This window comes from Natrix helvetica (assembly GCF_964273705.1).
Source record: "Natrix helvetica genome assembly, chromosome: 4".
In the NCBI taxonomy this organism is placed as follows: domain Eukaryota; kingdom Metazoa; phylum Chordata; class Lepidosauria; order Squamata; family Natricidae; genus Natrix; species Natrix helvetica.
In genome coordinates, this window is record NC_138550.1 from 80,675,224 (window position 1) to 80,694,029 (window position 18,806).

General features: G+C 41.9%; 1 protein-coding gene across 11 annotated transcripts in view; it reads right to left on the reverse strand.

Moving 5' to 3' along the window:
• Positions 1 to 18,806, reverse strand: part of CTNND2 (catenin delta 2) — a 525,796-nt gene that overhangs the window by 340,338 nt on the left and 166,652 nt on the right. For all 11 annotated transcript variants that reach the window (XR_014175415.1, XM_081953365.1, XM_081953369.1 and 8 more), the window contains exon 3: positions 14,513 to 14,625. Coding sequence is in view for 10 of the 11 variants with exons in the window: in XM_081953365.1 (XP_081809491.1) it covers positions 14,513 to 14,625 (113 nt within the window). In the remaining variant the exon portion in view is untranslated. The remainder of the gene's footprint in view (positions 1 to 14,512; positions 14,626 to 18,806) is intronic.

The following is an 18,806-nucleotide window of genomic DNA, read 5'->3' on the forward strand; positions in this document are numbered from 1 at the left end:
GCACCCATACATTTTTTTAAAATGATGAACTCATTTTCTAAACTTTGCTAAGTTTTTATTTTAAACAGACTGATGGTTTAGTTTAAAGAAGACAAAGGGGGAGAGGAGAAAATATTATAGACATACACCACTTTTGTAAGCAGTTCGAAAGCATGTAAAAATGCAAGTAGAAAAAAATAGGAACCACCTTTGGTGGGAAGGTAACAGCGTTCAGTGCACCTTCGGCATTTAGTCATGCCGGCCACATGACCACAGAAACATCTTCGGACAGCACTGGCTCTTTTGCTTTGAAATGGAGATGAGCCCTGCCCCCGTGAGTCCGGAATGACTAGCACATATGTGTGAGGAGAACCTTTACCTTTACCTTACACAACTTTTAACATTGTTCCAATGTCTCAAATTTATTTTTAAAGCAAGATAAAAGACCATCAAGGAAATTTCTAATGAGTAAATATTTTACACATATTCGATGCATTGTGTATATTTTTCTGGAAGACTATATTGATATTATATGGAAATTTCAATGCACAAACACTGAAATAAACCACAAGGAGTACATACAATGCTTCACAGCCATTTACAAGTATTCCATGAGGAAGCAATGGACCAAAAGAGAATTTCAAATGCAAGTATCTTTCTGCTGTAGATCAATAATGATGTGTAGGAAATCACACTATAAAAATCAACAGCAAAATGGCTATCTATCTTTTTATATTAACTAACCAATCTTTTTTGGTGACTATTCAGCAACTCATCTTGCTTAGTAAAGATTTTAAAATAATAATAGGGAAAAGAGTAGAAATTAAAGAAGACAACTTAAAGAAAACCTAACATATTTTTTGCAAGATATGTGATAAGGCTATTCAAATATACATTTTAGAATATAGCTTTTTGTAATAAAGTTAATGATCAATTGAAAATTAATTTTAATAAGAAAAAAAACCCAAATAGAGGTATCCCTTGACTTACGACCAGTCACTTAGCAACCAGTTGAAATTACAACAGAACTCCTGACTGTTATGTACGTTACAGCTACCACAGCAACTACACAGTCATTTCCATTAGACAAATGACAGCAACAGACCTGGAAGAGGGGAGTTGTGTTGGGCAAACATCTGTGGTAAAGATAGTAAAAGGGAGTCGTTTTGGCCAAAAGGGAGTGGTGGAGCTCAAAAAAATAGATCTTATTAAGGAGATGGATAATTTTGTGGATTGTATTGAAAAACTACTATAAGCCTATTTACAAACAGTTTATCAAAAGGAAATGCATACATCTTCACAATAAATGCACGTTAACATTTGACCCAAAACAGATTTATTACCATAAGACTAATCCTATTTAATTGAATGGGCTCAGAACAATAGAACTCAAATCTCAAGTCAGGTACACCACAGTAAGTATTGCATTATTTAATCTTATGAGCAATAATACTATTTATAGATAAGATATACTAGATATAAATATTTCTGTAAAACTAGACTATGGGAACACTTTTCTTAAAGTAATAGAAGACAGACTAGCATTACATATAATCATATGGAGAATATCATCCTATTTTAAAACATTTTATTTATATTACAGATGTAAGAAATGCTTCAACACAAAACAACCATTATCAACTGTGTATTGTTATGAGTAGATATCATATGACTTCTTCCAATATTTCAATTGTTTTCACCAGTAGCTTACAATAAGTATTTTCCTGAAGAATTTCATGAATTAATTTGCACACTGATACTTGTTAAATCCTGTAGCAATTAATTTCCAGGTACTTTTTTCATATTTTACTACCTAATAATCAAGTTGAGCCAAAAGCTGATGAATAGTTAAAAAGATATGAACATACCAGATACAATTTTTTTAGAATGCAGATTATCTGTGACTGTATATTTAACTACTTCATCCGTAAAAAGCCAATTTTAAAAGGTTGATTTAATTATTTTAGCAATAATTGGGTAAAATAAATTAAAACACCTAATTTCAATATTTCCAATCTTCCCTAAGATTGTGAAGTACTAATCTCTGAATATTAACAAGAGCAAGAAAACTACTACCAGGAAAGAGATAATTTAAATTAGTGTTTACATTTACTTCATGTCTGGTACTCGTAGATTTGTCATGATAAAAATGGAACAATTAGACACTTGAAATAATCAACATCTTCAAAGGAATAAAATTCACAAGGAAAGAAGAAAAACAACAACATACTACCCCCTCCTGGATATCCTCATCAGCAGAGGAAATGCAGAAAACCATAAACACAAGTTCATTAAAAAACCACCCACACTATCCAAGTGTCCCACTACCATACTAACAACCCAATCTCCCACTATAGCACAACCAACAACATAAACTATGAAAAGAATAATATACCATACATCAAAACATCTCAGAAATAATCAACATTCTAACTAGTCCAACCACATGGCATCCCTCTCAACACATGAGAATGGCCAGAAAGCACAATTTAAGTGAGTAGCAGGCATGCAGGCACACCACTCATGTAAGTAGAGATGCAAGAATTTACAGCAATGTAATTTTCACTCCCTCCCTCTATTATTCTAGGTATCCTTTCTAGTTATTTGTGTCAAGTTGTGAAACATATTTTCACTCCATGACAAAATCATACATTATGACATGACATGATACTCATCAAACATTATGTTTAACATTCAATAATAAATTATTGCCAAAGGAAATAAAGAAGATTATAAAATAATGGTGACTTGATGACATAGCAAATCCTTTATTTTGTTCATTGTATTACCTTCAATTCCATTCATTACAAATGACTTGCATTTTTGGAGTATTGAGAACGGACGTTGGTCTTACCTGAACGTCCATTTTCGGAGGATTAGAGGGAGGGGTAACCACGTGGGTATTATCACAGCCTGATTGGTCCATAGACTGAGAGAAAGCTGATAAAGGCTCCTGCCTTCCCCTTTACTTCCCAGTTTCCTCGAAGACGAAGGTTTTACAGCACCTGCAGAAAGGAAGCACAAGAAGACCCAGGAGCCTCCCTGCCCTCCCCCGGCCCCAGCTAACTACCTAGGGTGGGAAGTTACCCCTCCCTCTAATCCTCCGAAAATGGACGTTCAGGTAAGACCAACGTCCGTTTTCCAGTGGATTCGAGGGAGGGGTAACCACGTGGGACATACCCAAGCTACGTCCCAGGGAGGGAAAACTAGGGCCCCGGGGGAGGGTCAGCCACCACCCTCTGTAGGAGCCTACGATCAAAGGACGCCTCCGCGGAGGCAAAGGAGTCCAAACGGTAATGGCGAATGAACGGAGTCGGGGAAGCCCAAGTGGCAGCCCTGCAAATGTCCTCAAAGGGAGCCCTGGTTGCCCATGCTGCCGAGGTGGCTGCACTCCGAGTCGAATGGGCAGTGATACCCGATGGGGGAACCCTATCCGAAGCCTGGTAGGCCACCTCAATGGGCTGGCGAATCCATCTCCCTATGGTAGCCAAGGAAACCCTAGCCCCAAGGGACCCCGGCTGAAAAGAAACAAACAGGGCCTCAGACCTACGGACCTCCTCCGTCCTCCGGAGGTAGACTCGTAAGGCCCGGCGAACATCCAAACGGTGCCAGAGGCGTTCCCTTTCGTGGGAAGGAGCTGGGCAAAAATTAGGGAGAACAACTTCCTGAGCCCTATGAAATGGAGAATTCACCTTCGGGAGAAAGGAAGGATCAAGGCGGAGAACCACCCTATCCAGGTGAAAGATACAAAGGTCGTCCCTGGAAGACAGGGCGCCTAACTCTGAAATGCGTCTAGCCGACGTGATGGCCACCAGAAACGCCACCTTGAGTGTCAGCAGTCGCATGTGCACCGACCTGATAGGTTCAAAAGGAGAACCTGTAAGGGCTCTGAGGACCAGGGGGAGATCCCAAGTGGGAAATCTGTGAACGGGAGGGGGGCGAATATTAGAAGCCCCCTTAAGAAACCTTTTGATAAGCGGGGAGTGTGAAAGTGAAAAGGACCCCTCCCCCTTCAAAACCGTGGCTGGGGCGGCCACCTGCCTGCGCAGAGTATTGGGCGCTAGGCCGCCCTCCAGACCCTTCTGCAAGAAGTCTAGGACATTAGCCACAGAGGCCCTGGTGGGATCTAGGCCTGACGGTCTGCACCACCTAACGAAGGCAGACCAGGTGGAATTATAAATCCTGGTGGTGGAGGGACGCCTAGCCGCCTCCAAGGTCTCGATGACATTGGCGGACAGGTGGGCCTCCCTCAGGAGCAGCCGCTCAAGTGCCAGGCGGTCAGGTGGAGCCACTGGGGCTCCGGATGTATCAAGACCCCCTGGCACAAGACAACCTCCTCCCGAGGAATCCTCCATGGTTGGGACACCGAGAGGAGCACCAGGTCTGCGAACCATGGTCTCCTGGGCCAGTAGGGAGCCAGGAGGATGACCTGAGCCTTCTCTAACACTACCTTCCTGATGGTCCCTGGGATAAGGGGAATGGGAGGGAAGGCATAAAGAAGGCCCTGAGGCCAGCGGCTCCGGAGCGCATCCGTCCCTTCTGCTGACCGGCACTGGAAATGGGAGAAGAATCTCGGAAGCTGTGTGTTGCGTGGCGTGGCGAACAGGTCCACCAGCGGGTTGCCGAATCTGTGGCAAATCTTCCGGAACAGCTGTGGATGGAGACTCCATTCGCCGTTGTCGAGTGTCGCACGACTCAGCCAATCCGCCTGATGATTGGAGACCCCGGAGATGTGTTCGGACACCAGCGACTCTAGATGCGTCTCCGCCCACTCCCCTAGTCTCAGCACCTCTAGCCAGAGAGCCCGGGAGTGCATGCCCCCCTGACGGTTGATGTGGGGCTTCGTGGCAATGTTGTCCGTCAGAAGTAACACGTGACGACCCCGCACAGTCTCCTTGAAGTGTTGTAGGGCCAGACGTGCTGCCTTCAGCTCCAACCAATTGATGTTGTGTCGGAGATCCGATACGGACCAGCGGCCCTGCGCCATCCTGGTCCCCACCAGCGCTCCCCAGCCGAACAGGCTGGCGTCTGTCGTCACCTTCACCCTGTCCGGTTCCCAAAACGTGTTGCCTCGATCTAGGGCAGGAGACAGCCACCACTGGAGAGACGCTCGGACCGATGCAGGAAGCTGCAGAGACCTCAGGGAGTTGCTCATCCTCTTCCTCTGGTAAGGGATCAAGACCCACTGCAATGGCCGCAGATGGAGCCGGGCCCACGGAACCACGCCGATGCAGGAGACTATCTTGCCAAGTAGCTGAGACAAGGTCAGGATGGAAACTGACCGACTTCCGCGCACTCTGCGTACGAGCTGCCTGAGACTGGAGAGCCTGTCTGGGGAAAGCTGAACCATCCCTGTCCCTGAATCTATCACCGTCCCCAAGTGTAAGATGCGTGTGGACGGGGTGAGATGACTCTTGGGGAAGTTTATGGAAAACCCTAGGGACTGAAGGCACCTGATGGTGAACTGGAGGTCAAGGGTGACCTGGGACAAGGATTGTGCCTGTACCAAGACATCGTCCAGGTAGCATTGGAGCCTCACCGGCTTTGAGCGCAGGTGAGCAGCCAATGCCGCCAAGACCTTCGTGAAGGTGTGTGGCGCTGAGGCCAGCCCGAAGGGTAGAGCCCGGTATTGAAAATGGCGGTCCCCGTGGGAGAACCGCAGGTATTTCCGGTGGGCTGGGAGGATGGGGATGTGAAGATAGGCCTCAGTCAGGTCGATCGAGGCCATGTAGTCCCCCCCGCCTGACCCCTTGGAGAATGGACCTGAGGGAAGACATTTTGAAGCGTCTGTAAAGGAGGTACTGATTGAGACGCTTGAGATCTAGAATCGCCCTCCAGCCCCCCGAACTCTTCGGAACCACGAATAAGTTTGAATAGTGGCCTAACCCGCGCTCTGCGGTTGGAACGGGTTCGACCGCCTCAATCTCGAGGAGATGTGCCACTGCGAGATCCATGAGTCGACGCCTTTCCGGGTCGCGAGAGGGGTTGAAGGTTCTGAACAAGTTCGGAGGGGTGGAAAGAAACTCCAGTCTTAGACCCTGGAACCTGAAGCGGTCATAGTAATAAGGGCGGGAGAACTGCCTATCCGATCTAAAGGAAGAGAACCTTTGCTGCTGATCCTGTTCCTGAGCCCTGTAAGGGGTTCTACGGTAAGGAGTGGGTCTGGACTCTGCCTTCTTGGCATTGGAGGGAAGGACCTTCTTCTTATCTTTATTCTCTATCAGAATAGGATCTAGGGCCTCTCCAAAGAGATTGGTGCCCACGAAGGGGCCCCCCGCCAGACTCCACTTGGCTTTATTGTCAATCTGCCAGTTGCGAAGCCACAACAGGCGGCGGGAGGTGACTGAAGTGGCCAGGGCACTAGAGGCGAATTTCATCGCATCCAGAGTGGCATCGGCTGAAAATTGAGAGGCCGCTAAGATTTTAGTTATGTCCTGATGGAGACGCTCATCCTGAATAGGAGTGCGTTCCTGCAGCTTGTGCAACCACATGACCGTGGCCCGGTTAAAGTAGGAGGCGGTGGCCGCCGCCTTAACAGCCCAGGCCGAAGCATTAAGGTTTTTTCTAAGAGTAAGCTCTGCCCTCTTGTCCTCTGGTTTCATCTTATCTGCTGCATCTCCAGAAACCACGGGAGAAGAGGAGACCAAAGCTGCAACTGGGGTGTCCACCGTGGGAAGCTGCAAGACCTTGGCAAAGGCTTGCTCCATGTTATAGAAACGACGGTCATTGCTGCCTGGATTGGAAAAATTAGAAAGGCGCGCCCACTGATTTTGGACCGCCTCCAGAAACAAAGGTGGCGCAGGGATCTCTGCCTTATTGGTGGCTGTGTTAGAGAACATAGCCATGTCAGGATCCCTGGGCGGGGGAACCGTGGGGTCACCCATACCAATCTTGGTGGTCTTACGAGCCTTACTAAGCAGAGGCTTAAACATAACTGGGGGAAGCAAGGCCGAAGAGGAGGGCTCCTCCGGAGGAGCTGCATCCTCATCCTCCGAAAACCCCAAATCATTATAATTTTCCTCCCCCCGGGTAGAGGTTTCACTCACCACTGATGGAGAAGAAGCTCTAGAAAGGTGGCGCCCGAGGGATCTGCTAGAGTGAGAAGCCCTATCCCTCTGAGCTATGCCTCTAGTGATAGCTGCCGAGATAAGCCTTTTAATGCTTTCAGGCAAGAGCTCCAAATCCTCAAGGTCATCCTGGATGGGCTCAGGATGTTGAGGAGCAAGCCTAGGAGCAGAAGGGAAGGATCTAGATGTCCCTTCCAAAGGATCCTCCTCTGCCCCGATGGGAGTCAGAGAGGCAGGGGGGGAAGGGGATCTAGGTTGCCCGAAACCCCTGGTGGATCCAGGGGATGCTGAGGAGGAAGAAGGACTGAAGCCCCTGGGGGAGGACACAGGCCGAGCTGAGGCAGGCCTAACAGGAGACCTAGATCTAGCCCTAGATGGAGCCCCTTGAGCCTGCTTCTCTGCCCTAGCCACAACCTTTTCCAAGGCCTTCTGCCTCCTTTGCTCATCCCTGGTGGCAGCCCTGGAAGAACGCCGTGAGACCCCTGGCTGGGATGAAGTAGCCCTGGTTCTGGGTCTGCTCACGTGTGGCTCTCCCCCTTCTGCAGGAGCACATTCAGAATCCTGGGGAAGATTAGCTTCCTGCACATTTGCCATTGTTCCACTCACGTGTCTTCACTGCACAATGAAAGCAGCTGGCAATAAGCGGGGTTCGCTGGCTGCTAACTCTCTCTACTGAGGAACTGCAGCTGCAATTCGCACCGGAGGTTTGCGATGCCCACGAGGTGCGAAAACAAAATGGCCGCCGCAACTCTGAATAAAGGGAAAACAAAATGGCCACCGCAACTCTATGGTAAAAAATGGCCGCTGCAACTCTATGGTAAAAAATGGCCGCCCATAATATACAGTGGCCTGCGTAAACAAGACCACGAGGAGGCTCCCGAAGGGAGAGAAAACCTCCTCCTTCCAGCCCGGCTTTTTAAAACGCCGCTCCACACACAACTTTTACTGCGGAGGCTCCTCTGCATTAACGAGCCTCCGCATGCCTCAAAACACACGTGCGTCCCTTTAAGGGAGCTGGGACGGCGCGGAATCAAATTTTTGCTGCTCCAGCGGCAGCAGGCGGCTAACGGGGCTCTTCGTGCGCTTTTACAACGCCAGAACGGCCAACGGCGGTTTCCCGGCTGCGGTAAGTTGAATCCGACACCCCTGCACCCCGGGGACCAGTTCGAATCCAATGGCCCACGGGGGGGAGGCGAGGCTGCCCCACGGGGCCCTCCCCCAGCCGCTTGGACAGCAGAACTGTCTCTGGGCCGCAGCCTAATTTGGAATTTAAAATGTCCAATTAACCGAATTAATTGTTAATTCCCATAATATTAGAAATTTTATTCCTATCAGTAGATGAATTACTCAGCACTAGGACCGAAAGACTGAGAGGAAACTGGGAAGTAAAGGGGAAGGCAGGAGCCTTTATCAGCTTTCTCTCAGTCTATGGACCAATCAGGCTGTGATAATACCCACGTGGTTACCCCTCCCTCGAATCCACCGGAAAATAAGAATAAAGACCAGGCCTCTTACCAGTGCTTTCCTTAATGACCCACATGATCACTTAAAAACTGCAACTGGTAGAGCTGCAATTGTGGTTGTGAAGCAAATAGGACACATGACATCCTACTTAATGGCTCCTTTGCTTAACAACCAAGATTCCAGCCCGATTGTGGTCATACATGGAGGATGACCTATATTGCTTTTTACAATGGTCATCATCCAAATGATCTTTCATAATCTGAAAATTAAAGTCTTCTTCATCTTCAATAGTATTTTAATTTCCAAGAATTTAAATAGGATTTTGTAGTAGTTGAAAGGCAGTCACAGACTCTCTGCTTGCACAATATCAGTAGTATTGCAGAGTAGAGTTGATTTTGTTTCATCTACCACAGGATTGTTAAAGAATACATGTCGAACAATTGTTAAAGAACACATTGGAACAAATGCTTGCTTCATTTGTCCTGTTGGTCATCTAAAGGGAATGGTAGCTTGATGACTTTTGGGAAGAAAAACTAAGAGCATGAAAGTGTTATCTACATACACAGAAACTCTCTCAAAAACACAGGCACAGACCAAATCTTTGTCTTAATATGCATTTGTCAAACTGGAGGGGAAGAAGGAAAAGTGGCTTAATCTCCTGTCTGAAGTAGTCAATTTTTCATGTGATGGCCTTGCAAGCCCTCGTTATTTCTCTTTCTAATCAACTTAATAAGGTTGCTATGAGGGTGAAAATTTGGAACTTTCAGTTTCTGAAAAAAGGATAGAACATTATTTATAAAACAAAACATAATAATATTTGAAAAAACCTAATTTCCTTATATTAGCAGCTGAAAGTAATCCTCCTTACTTTATTAAATGTATTATTACATTTATTAATGTACAGCTGCTTACTTTATTAAATGTACAGTTATAAATGCAAAAGACACCCTTCTTTGGTAATTTATGTTTCAAAAATTATAGGGAGAGAATTAATGTCTAAAACTGACTGATAATTCATAATATAAAATAAAAGTTCATTAACCTCCTCAATGTTTTCCTACCATCTCCTAAACAAACAACTGAAGGAAATTATATAGCAATTCTGTAGCAACTGTACAACACAGTCCTATAGGTTTTCTAAGGAACAGATCCTCTTTGTATTAAAAACAAAAACACTTCGATAAATGGGACTAGAATTTCAAGTCTATATCTACACTTCTATCTGGCAAAAAGACTTCCTTCTGATTTTATCCCTGCTGTCCCTCACATGTGCTTCAAATTTGTACTGATCATTCTTCATAGTTACTCCTGATCTATTTATATGAAGTACTAATGTTTTGGGAAACGAAATGTCATTCTGTTATATTTGCCTCCAGGTATAAAATGATTTGTTTTTAATTGATTATAATTAACATGTTTTGCGCATTAATATCCACATTCTTGTTTAGGGTTTACAGCAAAATTTCTTCTATACAAGTTTCTAGTCATTTGACATTAAAGTGAGTAAATTATCACTTTCTGTTCCTTCTCTTTTGTAACAAAGTAATATACTTCATGATTTCCAAGCCTTCCTCAACTGGAAAATCACTACCAAGTCTCTCTTGAAACCATTCAGTAGAGCTCTTTGTAATTGCTTTATAGCGTCTTTGTTCTGATTCAGAGTCTCCAATACCAAATCCCATGGTAACTGATTTTCTTTTATGTGTAGGGTTGTAGCAGCATACAAATGAGTAAGACATGACACTGAGTCCATCTTCTCTCAAGTGCCTGATACAATCTCATTGTGAATTTTACGTGCTTCCAAATTCAAGAACGCAAGAACAACATTAACAGAAACTAAAAAATAAATAAATGATAAAGAGCTACTCAGTGGTCAAATAAGTCTAGCAGTCAAAGGAGATACTTAATCCAATACTCTTGTGATCCATTCTAAGTTTGCAATAAAACAAAGCAGCTTGTATCAGCTTGATACTATGTAATTAATCTGAGTCTGAATAGTTAACTGCTGTGAAAGATGCTATAAAATTATTATATGAGATTAAGGATTATACCAGTATAATATGTGCTGCAGTGGAATATATGAAACATTTATCAAAGTATCCTAAATTCTAAGGATGGGTCCATCTTCCCTTACTGCTTTTGCACGGCTGAAAACACCATTCTTTCCTGCGATAAATAAGTTCAAATCCCATTCCATCTAATTAAAGGCAACCTTTAAAAATGAATATTATGAAAACTGCAGAATTTAAAGTGGATATTTCTTGTATTAAATTTGCTTATTATTGCACATTCTTTTGTAGCACTGCATATTTCCATAGTAGTGCATAAAAGGAGATAAATGGAGCTTGTATATATGTTGAATGGAAATATATTTATTTTCTTAATTATCTATCCATTGTAAAATATAAAGTGGAAAGCATTAAAAGAAAGAAAAATCAATTATCTTTAAGTAATGCATTTAAAATATCCATGAATGTTAGAGGCAATATTCTGTTCAAAGCAAATACTCATGTTGAAAACCTTTAAAAATATGCTATAGGCTATGAAATACCTTAGTCACATGTTGCCTTATTGCATATCTATTAAATAATCACAAATGCATAAAAAGGAACATAAATAACCATATAATCAGTGTCTCCTCAATACTATAATATAATAATATAATAATCCCCAGTTCATATAAGCCATATTTGTCTTTCAAAATTCAGATTATATCTTCAAATAAAGAGAGTTTGAAGAGAGTTTGTGGTTTTTAAAACATGGCTTATTTATCCCACAAAGTTTTATTTAATATAGGTACAGCATGTGATTTAACAATATGAGTGAATACAGTTATTGTCTTGTTAGTCAAAGTTTACTGTTTGGGGAACAAATCTTTAGCTGATCAGTTCTTCTTTCTCCTACAGCTGTGAGACTGAAAAGTTTTACTTCTTTTCAAGTGGATGGGCCAGTAGACATGGATGGGCTGGTGGAGATTATGAGAGGGCTGATGGAGGCTTTGGGCAGATTGATTGACACTGTGGTAGAGTTCTTCAGACAGATAAACACTATGGAATGTGGGTGATGCTATGTTGTATGAGATCTGTGGGATCTTGAATTCAGGAACAGATTCCTCAGGAGAAAAAGCAGCAGGAGAAACTCACCCAGCCTTCCCTGCGGTCTTTGCCATTGACTCTGCTTGTGGGAAGCTGGCAGAGAAGATTGCAAATGGCAATCACATCACAACTCACTGTGATGTCATAATTGCAAGCCAGGGACCTGAGTGCCCAAATCATGATCACATTATTAAAGGGATGCTGTGATGGCCAGAATTTTGAGGATCAATTGCAACAGCTGCAATTTCAATGACCAGTTGTAAATCCATTTTTCAGTATCACCATAACTCTGAATGAATGGAATTAGCTGGGGATTATTGTAAAGTAAATCAAAGAACCCATTGTGTCCTATCATGCATTATAAGCCCTATGGAATAGTTCAGTTTTCAAAAATCTCCAGAAAATTAAACCTGTGAGGCAATCAGGCTTCTTTGGGAGGGGTACGCCATAACAGAGGCACTGCCACTGAAAACTAGGATTTAGGAATTTCTGCATGTGAGGGAAAAAATATAGCATTTCAAAACATGGCAAACTAAGAGCTGATAAACATTACTGGGGAATGGTTTCAGACAATCCATTTGGATCTGAAAGTCTACTAGCACAGGCAAGCCCAATATAACACCCTCTGTATTTAGATCATTGCATTAAAATATGACCACAGCAGAGAAGGATGGAAAGGGTGTGGGAGGGTGGGACTGAGTATGTATTAAACTCAACACAGCAGTACAGTATTACCTTTGATTCAGATCACATGCATTGCTTAAACATAAAAATCCCATCTTTTGTTTGTTGAACATACATATAAGAGAAACCCGGAGCTTTACACGTGAATTAAATCCTTTACAATAAAATCTGTTCAGGTGATACTTTGTTCAGTCATATTTTCAAGCGAACAAACGTACAGCATCGTATATATACAATAAATTACAGATTTAGGGTATAATGAAAACTGACTCTTTTTTATTGTTTCAATGAACTCAAGGACTCCAAACCTCAAGGTGGAATAATCAGTGTTCTAATTTGGAATGTGTAGCAGGTCGGTTCTACCAGAAAGAGATGGTCCTGGAGATCCCAAGCACCAAGATATATAGGTATTTTGAATTGTACTTGAAAGCTCACTAGTAACCCACATAGAGCAAAATGCTGTTCCTGCAATAGAGAGGCTATTGCATTTTGTATCAACTGCAGCTTCCAGATAGTCTTTAAAGAAAGCCCCAAGGAGAGTGTGTTGCCAAATCTATTTTAGAGATAATAAGGATATGAATATATCTTTGAGATAAGATGCACAGATTTGGAAAAATATAAATTTCTCCATGTTTTAACGTAATCAGAAACACAATGAACACATATATTTGACAATTTATTAAAAGCAAGTGGTTTCATCGATGAACCTCTTTCTTAGTAGCAATTATTTCACTTTATTTTTCAGGTCTTTCAAATTTCTATCAGTTTATTTCAACAACTAGGAATTTAAACCCATTTCTAAATTATTCTCAAATTTGATTTACCATATCCCAGTAAAGGACTACTTCTCTGAAAGCTTCTTATTAACATTATCTTATTTTTATTTATTTATTTGTATCTCACCTTTATTACTTTTACAAATAACTCAAAAGGGAACATATCCAATATACGTATCTTTCCATCTTCTATTTTCCCCATAACAATAACCTGTGAGATGGATTGGGCTGAAATACAGGACTGGCCCGAAATCACCCAGCTGGCTTTTCTTGGCTAAGGCAGGATTTCAATTCATGATCTCCCGCTTTCTAAGCTGATGCCTTAACCACTAGACAAAACTACTTTTTAATATTTTATTATTTTATTTTATTTTTTAAATTTCAATGTGCATTTTTGTTGTTGTTGTGATGTCAGCTCCTCCTTCCGGCATTCTTGACTCCCACGCCCATTTCTGCTTAGCTTTTATGGGGTCACCTAAGCTAAACTAAATACTTCCAACTGTGCATGCACTAAAAAAGCAATCTAAGAAACCAATACAAATTCATTAATTTATGCATACAGGTAGTCCTTGACCTATGACCACAATTGAGTCCAAAATTTTTGTTGCTAAGTGCGACATTTGTTAAGCAAGTTTTGCCATATTTTATAACTTTGCCACAGTTGTTAAGTGAATCACTGAGGTTGTTAAGTTAATAACATGGTTGTTTAAGTGAAACTGGCTTCCCCATTGACTTTGCTTGTCAGAAGGTTGCACCAGGGGATCACGTGACCCTGAGACACTGCAGCTGTCATAAATATGAATCAGTTGCCAAGTGTCTGAATATGGATCATGTAACCATGGGGATACTGCAATGGTCGTAAGTATGAAAAACAGTCATAAGTCACTTTTTTCAATGCTGTTGTAAGTTGAGGACTATCTGTATTTCTCTAGATCTTTAAAAATTAAATAAGTAGCAGAATTATAATCACAAAACTCATTTTAAGGTTGACAATTCTCTAGCAAAAATACCAGGAAAGAAAATCAAAACAATTCATGATACAGTTATTTTAAGGGAAATATTTCCTTGATTAAAATGATCAAATTGAAAAATGAAGAAAAAATATTATTATGTTTGTATGGCAGCAAATTACCTGCAGCACTCTGCATTTTCAAATTCTACAGCACTGGACTTATTTCTCACATTGATTTTTGCCCATTCTTTTTTTAAAGGAACTAAATTTATATGTCATGCTATTTCATCACCACCCCAGTTTTTACAGCGTGTGTTTTTGCTACCAGTTTTTACTCAAATTCATTATCAGGTTAACACACATAATGTAACTTAAAAATAATTTTGCTCTACTGCCATATTAGACACCTTCTAATACACAAGGGGATGATCAGTACAATCAATTATCGATTTCAATTTATTATGCAAAAATAATAAAACCATTCTAATTAAGTACCTAATGCTGTTCATGCTTCCAGTCTCAGATCCAAGTTTACATCTCTCCAGCTGGCTGGCCACAATCTGACGTTCAGCCTCAAGTTCTCGTGTAAGCCTTTCAAACTGTAACTCCTGGAAGATAAAATACAGAGGTTTATGATCAGTTAAAATGTTAGTTAATAGTGACTAACCTTATTAAGCTTTCCCAAGAAGATCTATCAATCCCAACATATATCTTTGTTATTAAAATGTAATATTATTCACATTTTTCTATTATGTTCCAAATGGCTATGGTTTTTGTTCAGAGAAAAGCTGGATAAGTTTTGATAAAAAAGAAAGATTTATGTTTTATTCCTGTTAGAATTACAATAAATTTCATTATCCTTTTTTCTCATTCCAGAATTGCTAATTTATGTTCGCAGACACAAGCTAGCCAAACACATTGAGCCTAACATATTTTTGTCGCCCCAGCAGACTATTAGCTTCTGGTTAATACAAGCCCAGAAATTTAGATTAATTCAGTATATCACACTTCTAATACACACATTTAATACTCTCACTTATTTTATAGCCACACACGGTCTCTTACATGTACACATAAATGTGTTTCATTTGTTCTCCTCTGGGAGGAGGTTTTGAAGTATTTCTAGCAGGACTACCTCATTCTGTAACAGCTTTGTTCCCTATGCCATCTGCCTTGTAAACTCACAAGATTCATTTCTCTCTCCACGTACATATATACATTCGAACTAGACTGTGTTGTTTTCCTGTGTCATATATGTGGGTATGTGGGTACATGCTTTATTTATTTATTTATTTTATTTATTTGTCATTTATATTGGAGGTGGTGACCCTTTGAGACCCCCGTATGCAATGAAATTTTATTTTAAAGTATGCCGATTTGTGTACATTTAAAGTGACAATAAAGTTAGTTTAAGCCTAAATATCTATACGAATATATCTGAATACAAGAGTAATACATAATAATACATACACATACACAAGCATGCCATATAAGGATGAAAAAATACACCATTCGTATTTTTATAACTAGCTATCTAGAACAATAATTTATGTTAACCTAATTTATTCAGAAATATTTAAAATTATGACCAGTATGTGATCACATCTCAGTATATCCTACAACTGTTGCAGCAGTAAGAAGTACAGAAACTAAAAATAATATTTTATTTTGGGTGGATGAAACATATCTTTGCTTTGTTGCAATTATTAGAAATTTAGTTATTCTTTTTATTTAGTCTCTCTTGTTCATCATTAAGAAACTCATGAAATTTAATTCAGTTGCAGCAAGTCATGCTTCATTGACTTTGTTTCTAAAATTCTTTTGATAATGAAAGTTTTATGCAAATTATATCTTGTTTTTAGCATAATAATGTTGCATCTAGACAACAATGCAATCAAGAAAATAACTATTACAACAAAACAGTATCAAAATGATGTTATTGTAAAAGAAAATAGCCTAGAAACCTAACTACAATGGAACAGTGACCCCTCTTGCCTGCTGTGGATAATTAGAAATAGGAAAAGAAGGAACATCAGAACACGTAAAGGAAGTCACATATATTTTTAAAAAATATATATGTTGCATTAAATGAAATTTCTTTAAAAAACAAGGTTTTAGGATCAATCAATTTTTATACTCACTCACATCAAACCAATGACCCTGGCTCTATTGACAGTGAATATTGTTATGTTGAGAAACTTTTGCAAATTAGTGTTTGCCATGTATCTTTGAGTTGATTTGCGTTTTCCTCCTCCATCTTTTCCTATCTCCTCCTGTATCTTTCTTTATGATTCTGAAGACTTGCAGCCCTTTCATCCTCCATTTGGGATGTTTTGGAGGGCTTTAATTGGTTTGTGTGCTATAGTGATGTCATGTGGCTAGAAGAGTCAGTTAGTTGGAATGTTTTAATTTGTTCCCTAATCCAAAGGCTGCCATCAACAACCTTTATTTGTTTAATTAATGAAACTGTGGATGAATGTTTATTTGTTGATATTCTTGTATGATTTGATCTCATAGTGTTATTGTAAAAGAGAAAAATAAAATTGTTAGCTTTCCTTTCAAACAAGTGAACTGCTTTTTATTAAATTACAAGGGTCTCTCACATAGATCACAATATGACACATCTATATTCATATTCCATAGATGCATTTAAATCTAGCTAATTCAATAAACAAAAATGGCCAAATACAAATTAAGAAACTGCTTCACAATCCTAGTTCTATTACCAAATTATTTTCTTAAAAGTTTTTGCTGTATGTAGAGGAAGTATGGAGAGGCAGAATAGACTTCAAAAGACTTCTGTAAAAGTAACACACACTGTCACATTATCACTGGCCTGCCAGTTCCCACGACATCTGGAGGAAAATGATTATCTAGACCCGCGCCAGTCCGGCTTCCGCCCCGGTCACAGCACGGAGACGGCCTTGGTCGCGTTGGTAGATGATCTCTGGAGGGCCAGAGATAGAGGTTGTTCCTCTATCCTGGTCCTATTAGACCTCTCGGCGGCTTTTGATACCATCGACCATGGTATCCTGCTGCGCCGGCTGGAGGGGCTGGGGGTCCGGGGCACCGTTTTGCGGTGGTTCGGCTCCTACCTTTCTGACCGGACGCAGCGTGTGTTGACAGGAGAAGAGAGGTCGACCCTACGCCCCCTTACCTGTGGGGTGCCACAGGGGTCGGTCCTCTCGCCACTCCTGTTCAACACATATATGAAGCCGCTGGGTGAGATCATCCGTGGTTTCGGGGTGGGATACCATCTGTACGCTGATGATACTCAGCTGTACTTTTCCACCCCGAACCACCCCAACGAGGCCATCGAAGTGATGTCCCGGTGTGTGGAAGCCGTACGGATCTGGATGGATGACAACCGACTCAAGCTCAACCCTTCCAAGACGGAGTGGCTGTGGGTACCAGCCCCCCGGTTCAGCCAATTAACTCCATCATTGGCCATTGGGGGCATCCATCTTGCCCCCGTGGAGCGGGCGCGCAATTTGGGCGTCCTCCTAGATGCCCGGCTGTCCATGGATGACCATGTGACAGCCGTGGCAAGGGGGGCGTTCCACCAGGTTCGCCTGGTGCGCCAATTGCGCCCCCTACTGGACCGGGATGCCTTGCGCACAGTCACTCATGCGCTGGTGACGTCTCGCTTGGACTACTGTAACGCTCTCTACATGGGGCTTCCCTTGAAATGCACCCGGAGGCTGCAGTTGGTCCAGAACGCAGCCGCGCGGGTAATTATGGGGAGTACCAGGTACTCCCACGTGACACCGCTCCTGCGCGAGCTGCACTGGCTTCCTGTGGCCTATCGGGTGCGTTTCAAGGTTTTGATAACTATCTTTAAAGCGCTCCATGGCTTAGGACCTAGTTACTTGCGGGATCGTATTCTGCCCCATACATCCCTGCGACCAATTCGCTCGCACAGAGAGGGGCTCCTCCAGGTGCCGTCCGCTAGACAATGTCGTGGAGCGGCGCCTAGGAGTAGAGCCTTCTCTGTGGCGGGCCCAGCCCTGTGGAATGACCTCCCTCCGGATATTAGGAATACCTCTGACCTCCGCTCCTTTCGTATTAAGCTTAAGACCCACCTATTCCAAGCAGCTGGCCTGGCTCAACTTTGATTTAACCATATCGCTCCTGACGGGTTTTTTAACTGGGTATTTTAATTACATTTAATTTCTAGGGGTTTTAAATTACAGTATTTTAATTGTTTTTATTAATCGATCTCCTCCTTATATATATGTATGTATGTTTTAGTGTATCTTGTTATATGTTTGTTTTGTTTGCATATTTATTTCGAATGTTTTGTTGTACGCCGCCCCGAGTCCTTCGGGAGAGGGTGCGGCTAAGAAATAAATATATTATTATTATTACTGATAGTTTGTGAACTGATATGGCATAAACTAGCATTCTATCATTTTAATTAATCCTTCATTAAAAAATAGAGCAAAAGTGCTGAATCTAGGCAAAAACCATGCAAAATAAGGACACATTTTTGCAAGAGTTTTTAATTTCTTTAATGTATGGTGATGTTACATTAGCCAGGAGATTACAATGCTAATTCAGAGCAGTTTGGTTCCCTGAGATTTCTAGTCCTGTTTGGTTCATGTTCGCATGTTTCCCAAGGTGCACCACAGATGGGCAACCTAGCTGAGCACCAGAAAGAAAGATGAGCCACTTTCCTGCAGGAGCATCTGGGGCCATCTCCGTCTACTGAAGCCACCTTGTAAACAGGTGTCACAACTGGGAAGGTTCAGTATCAGCAGGATGCTAACTGGCTGCACAAAGTGCTGGC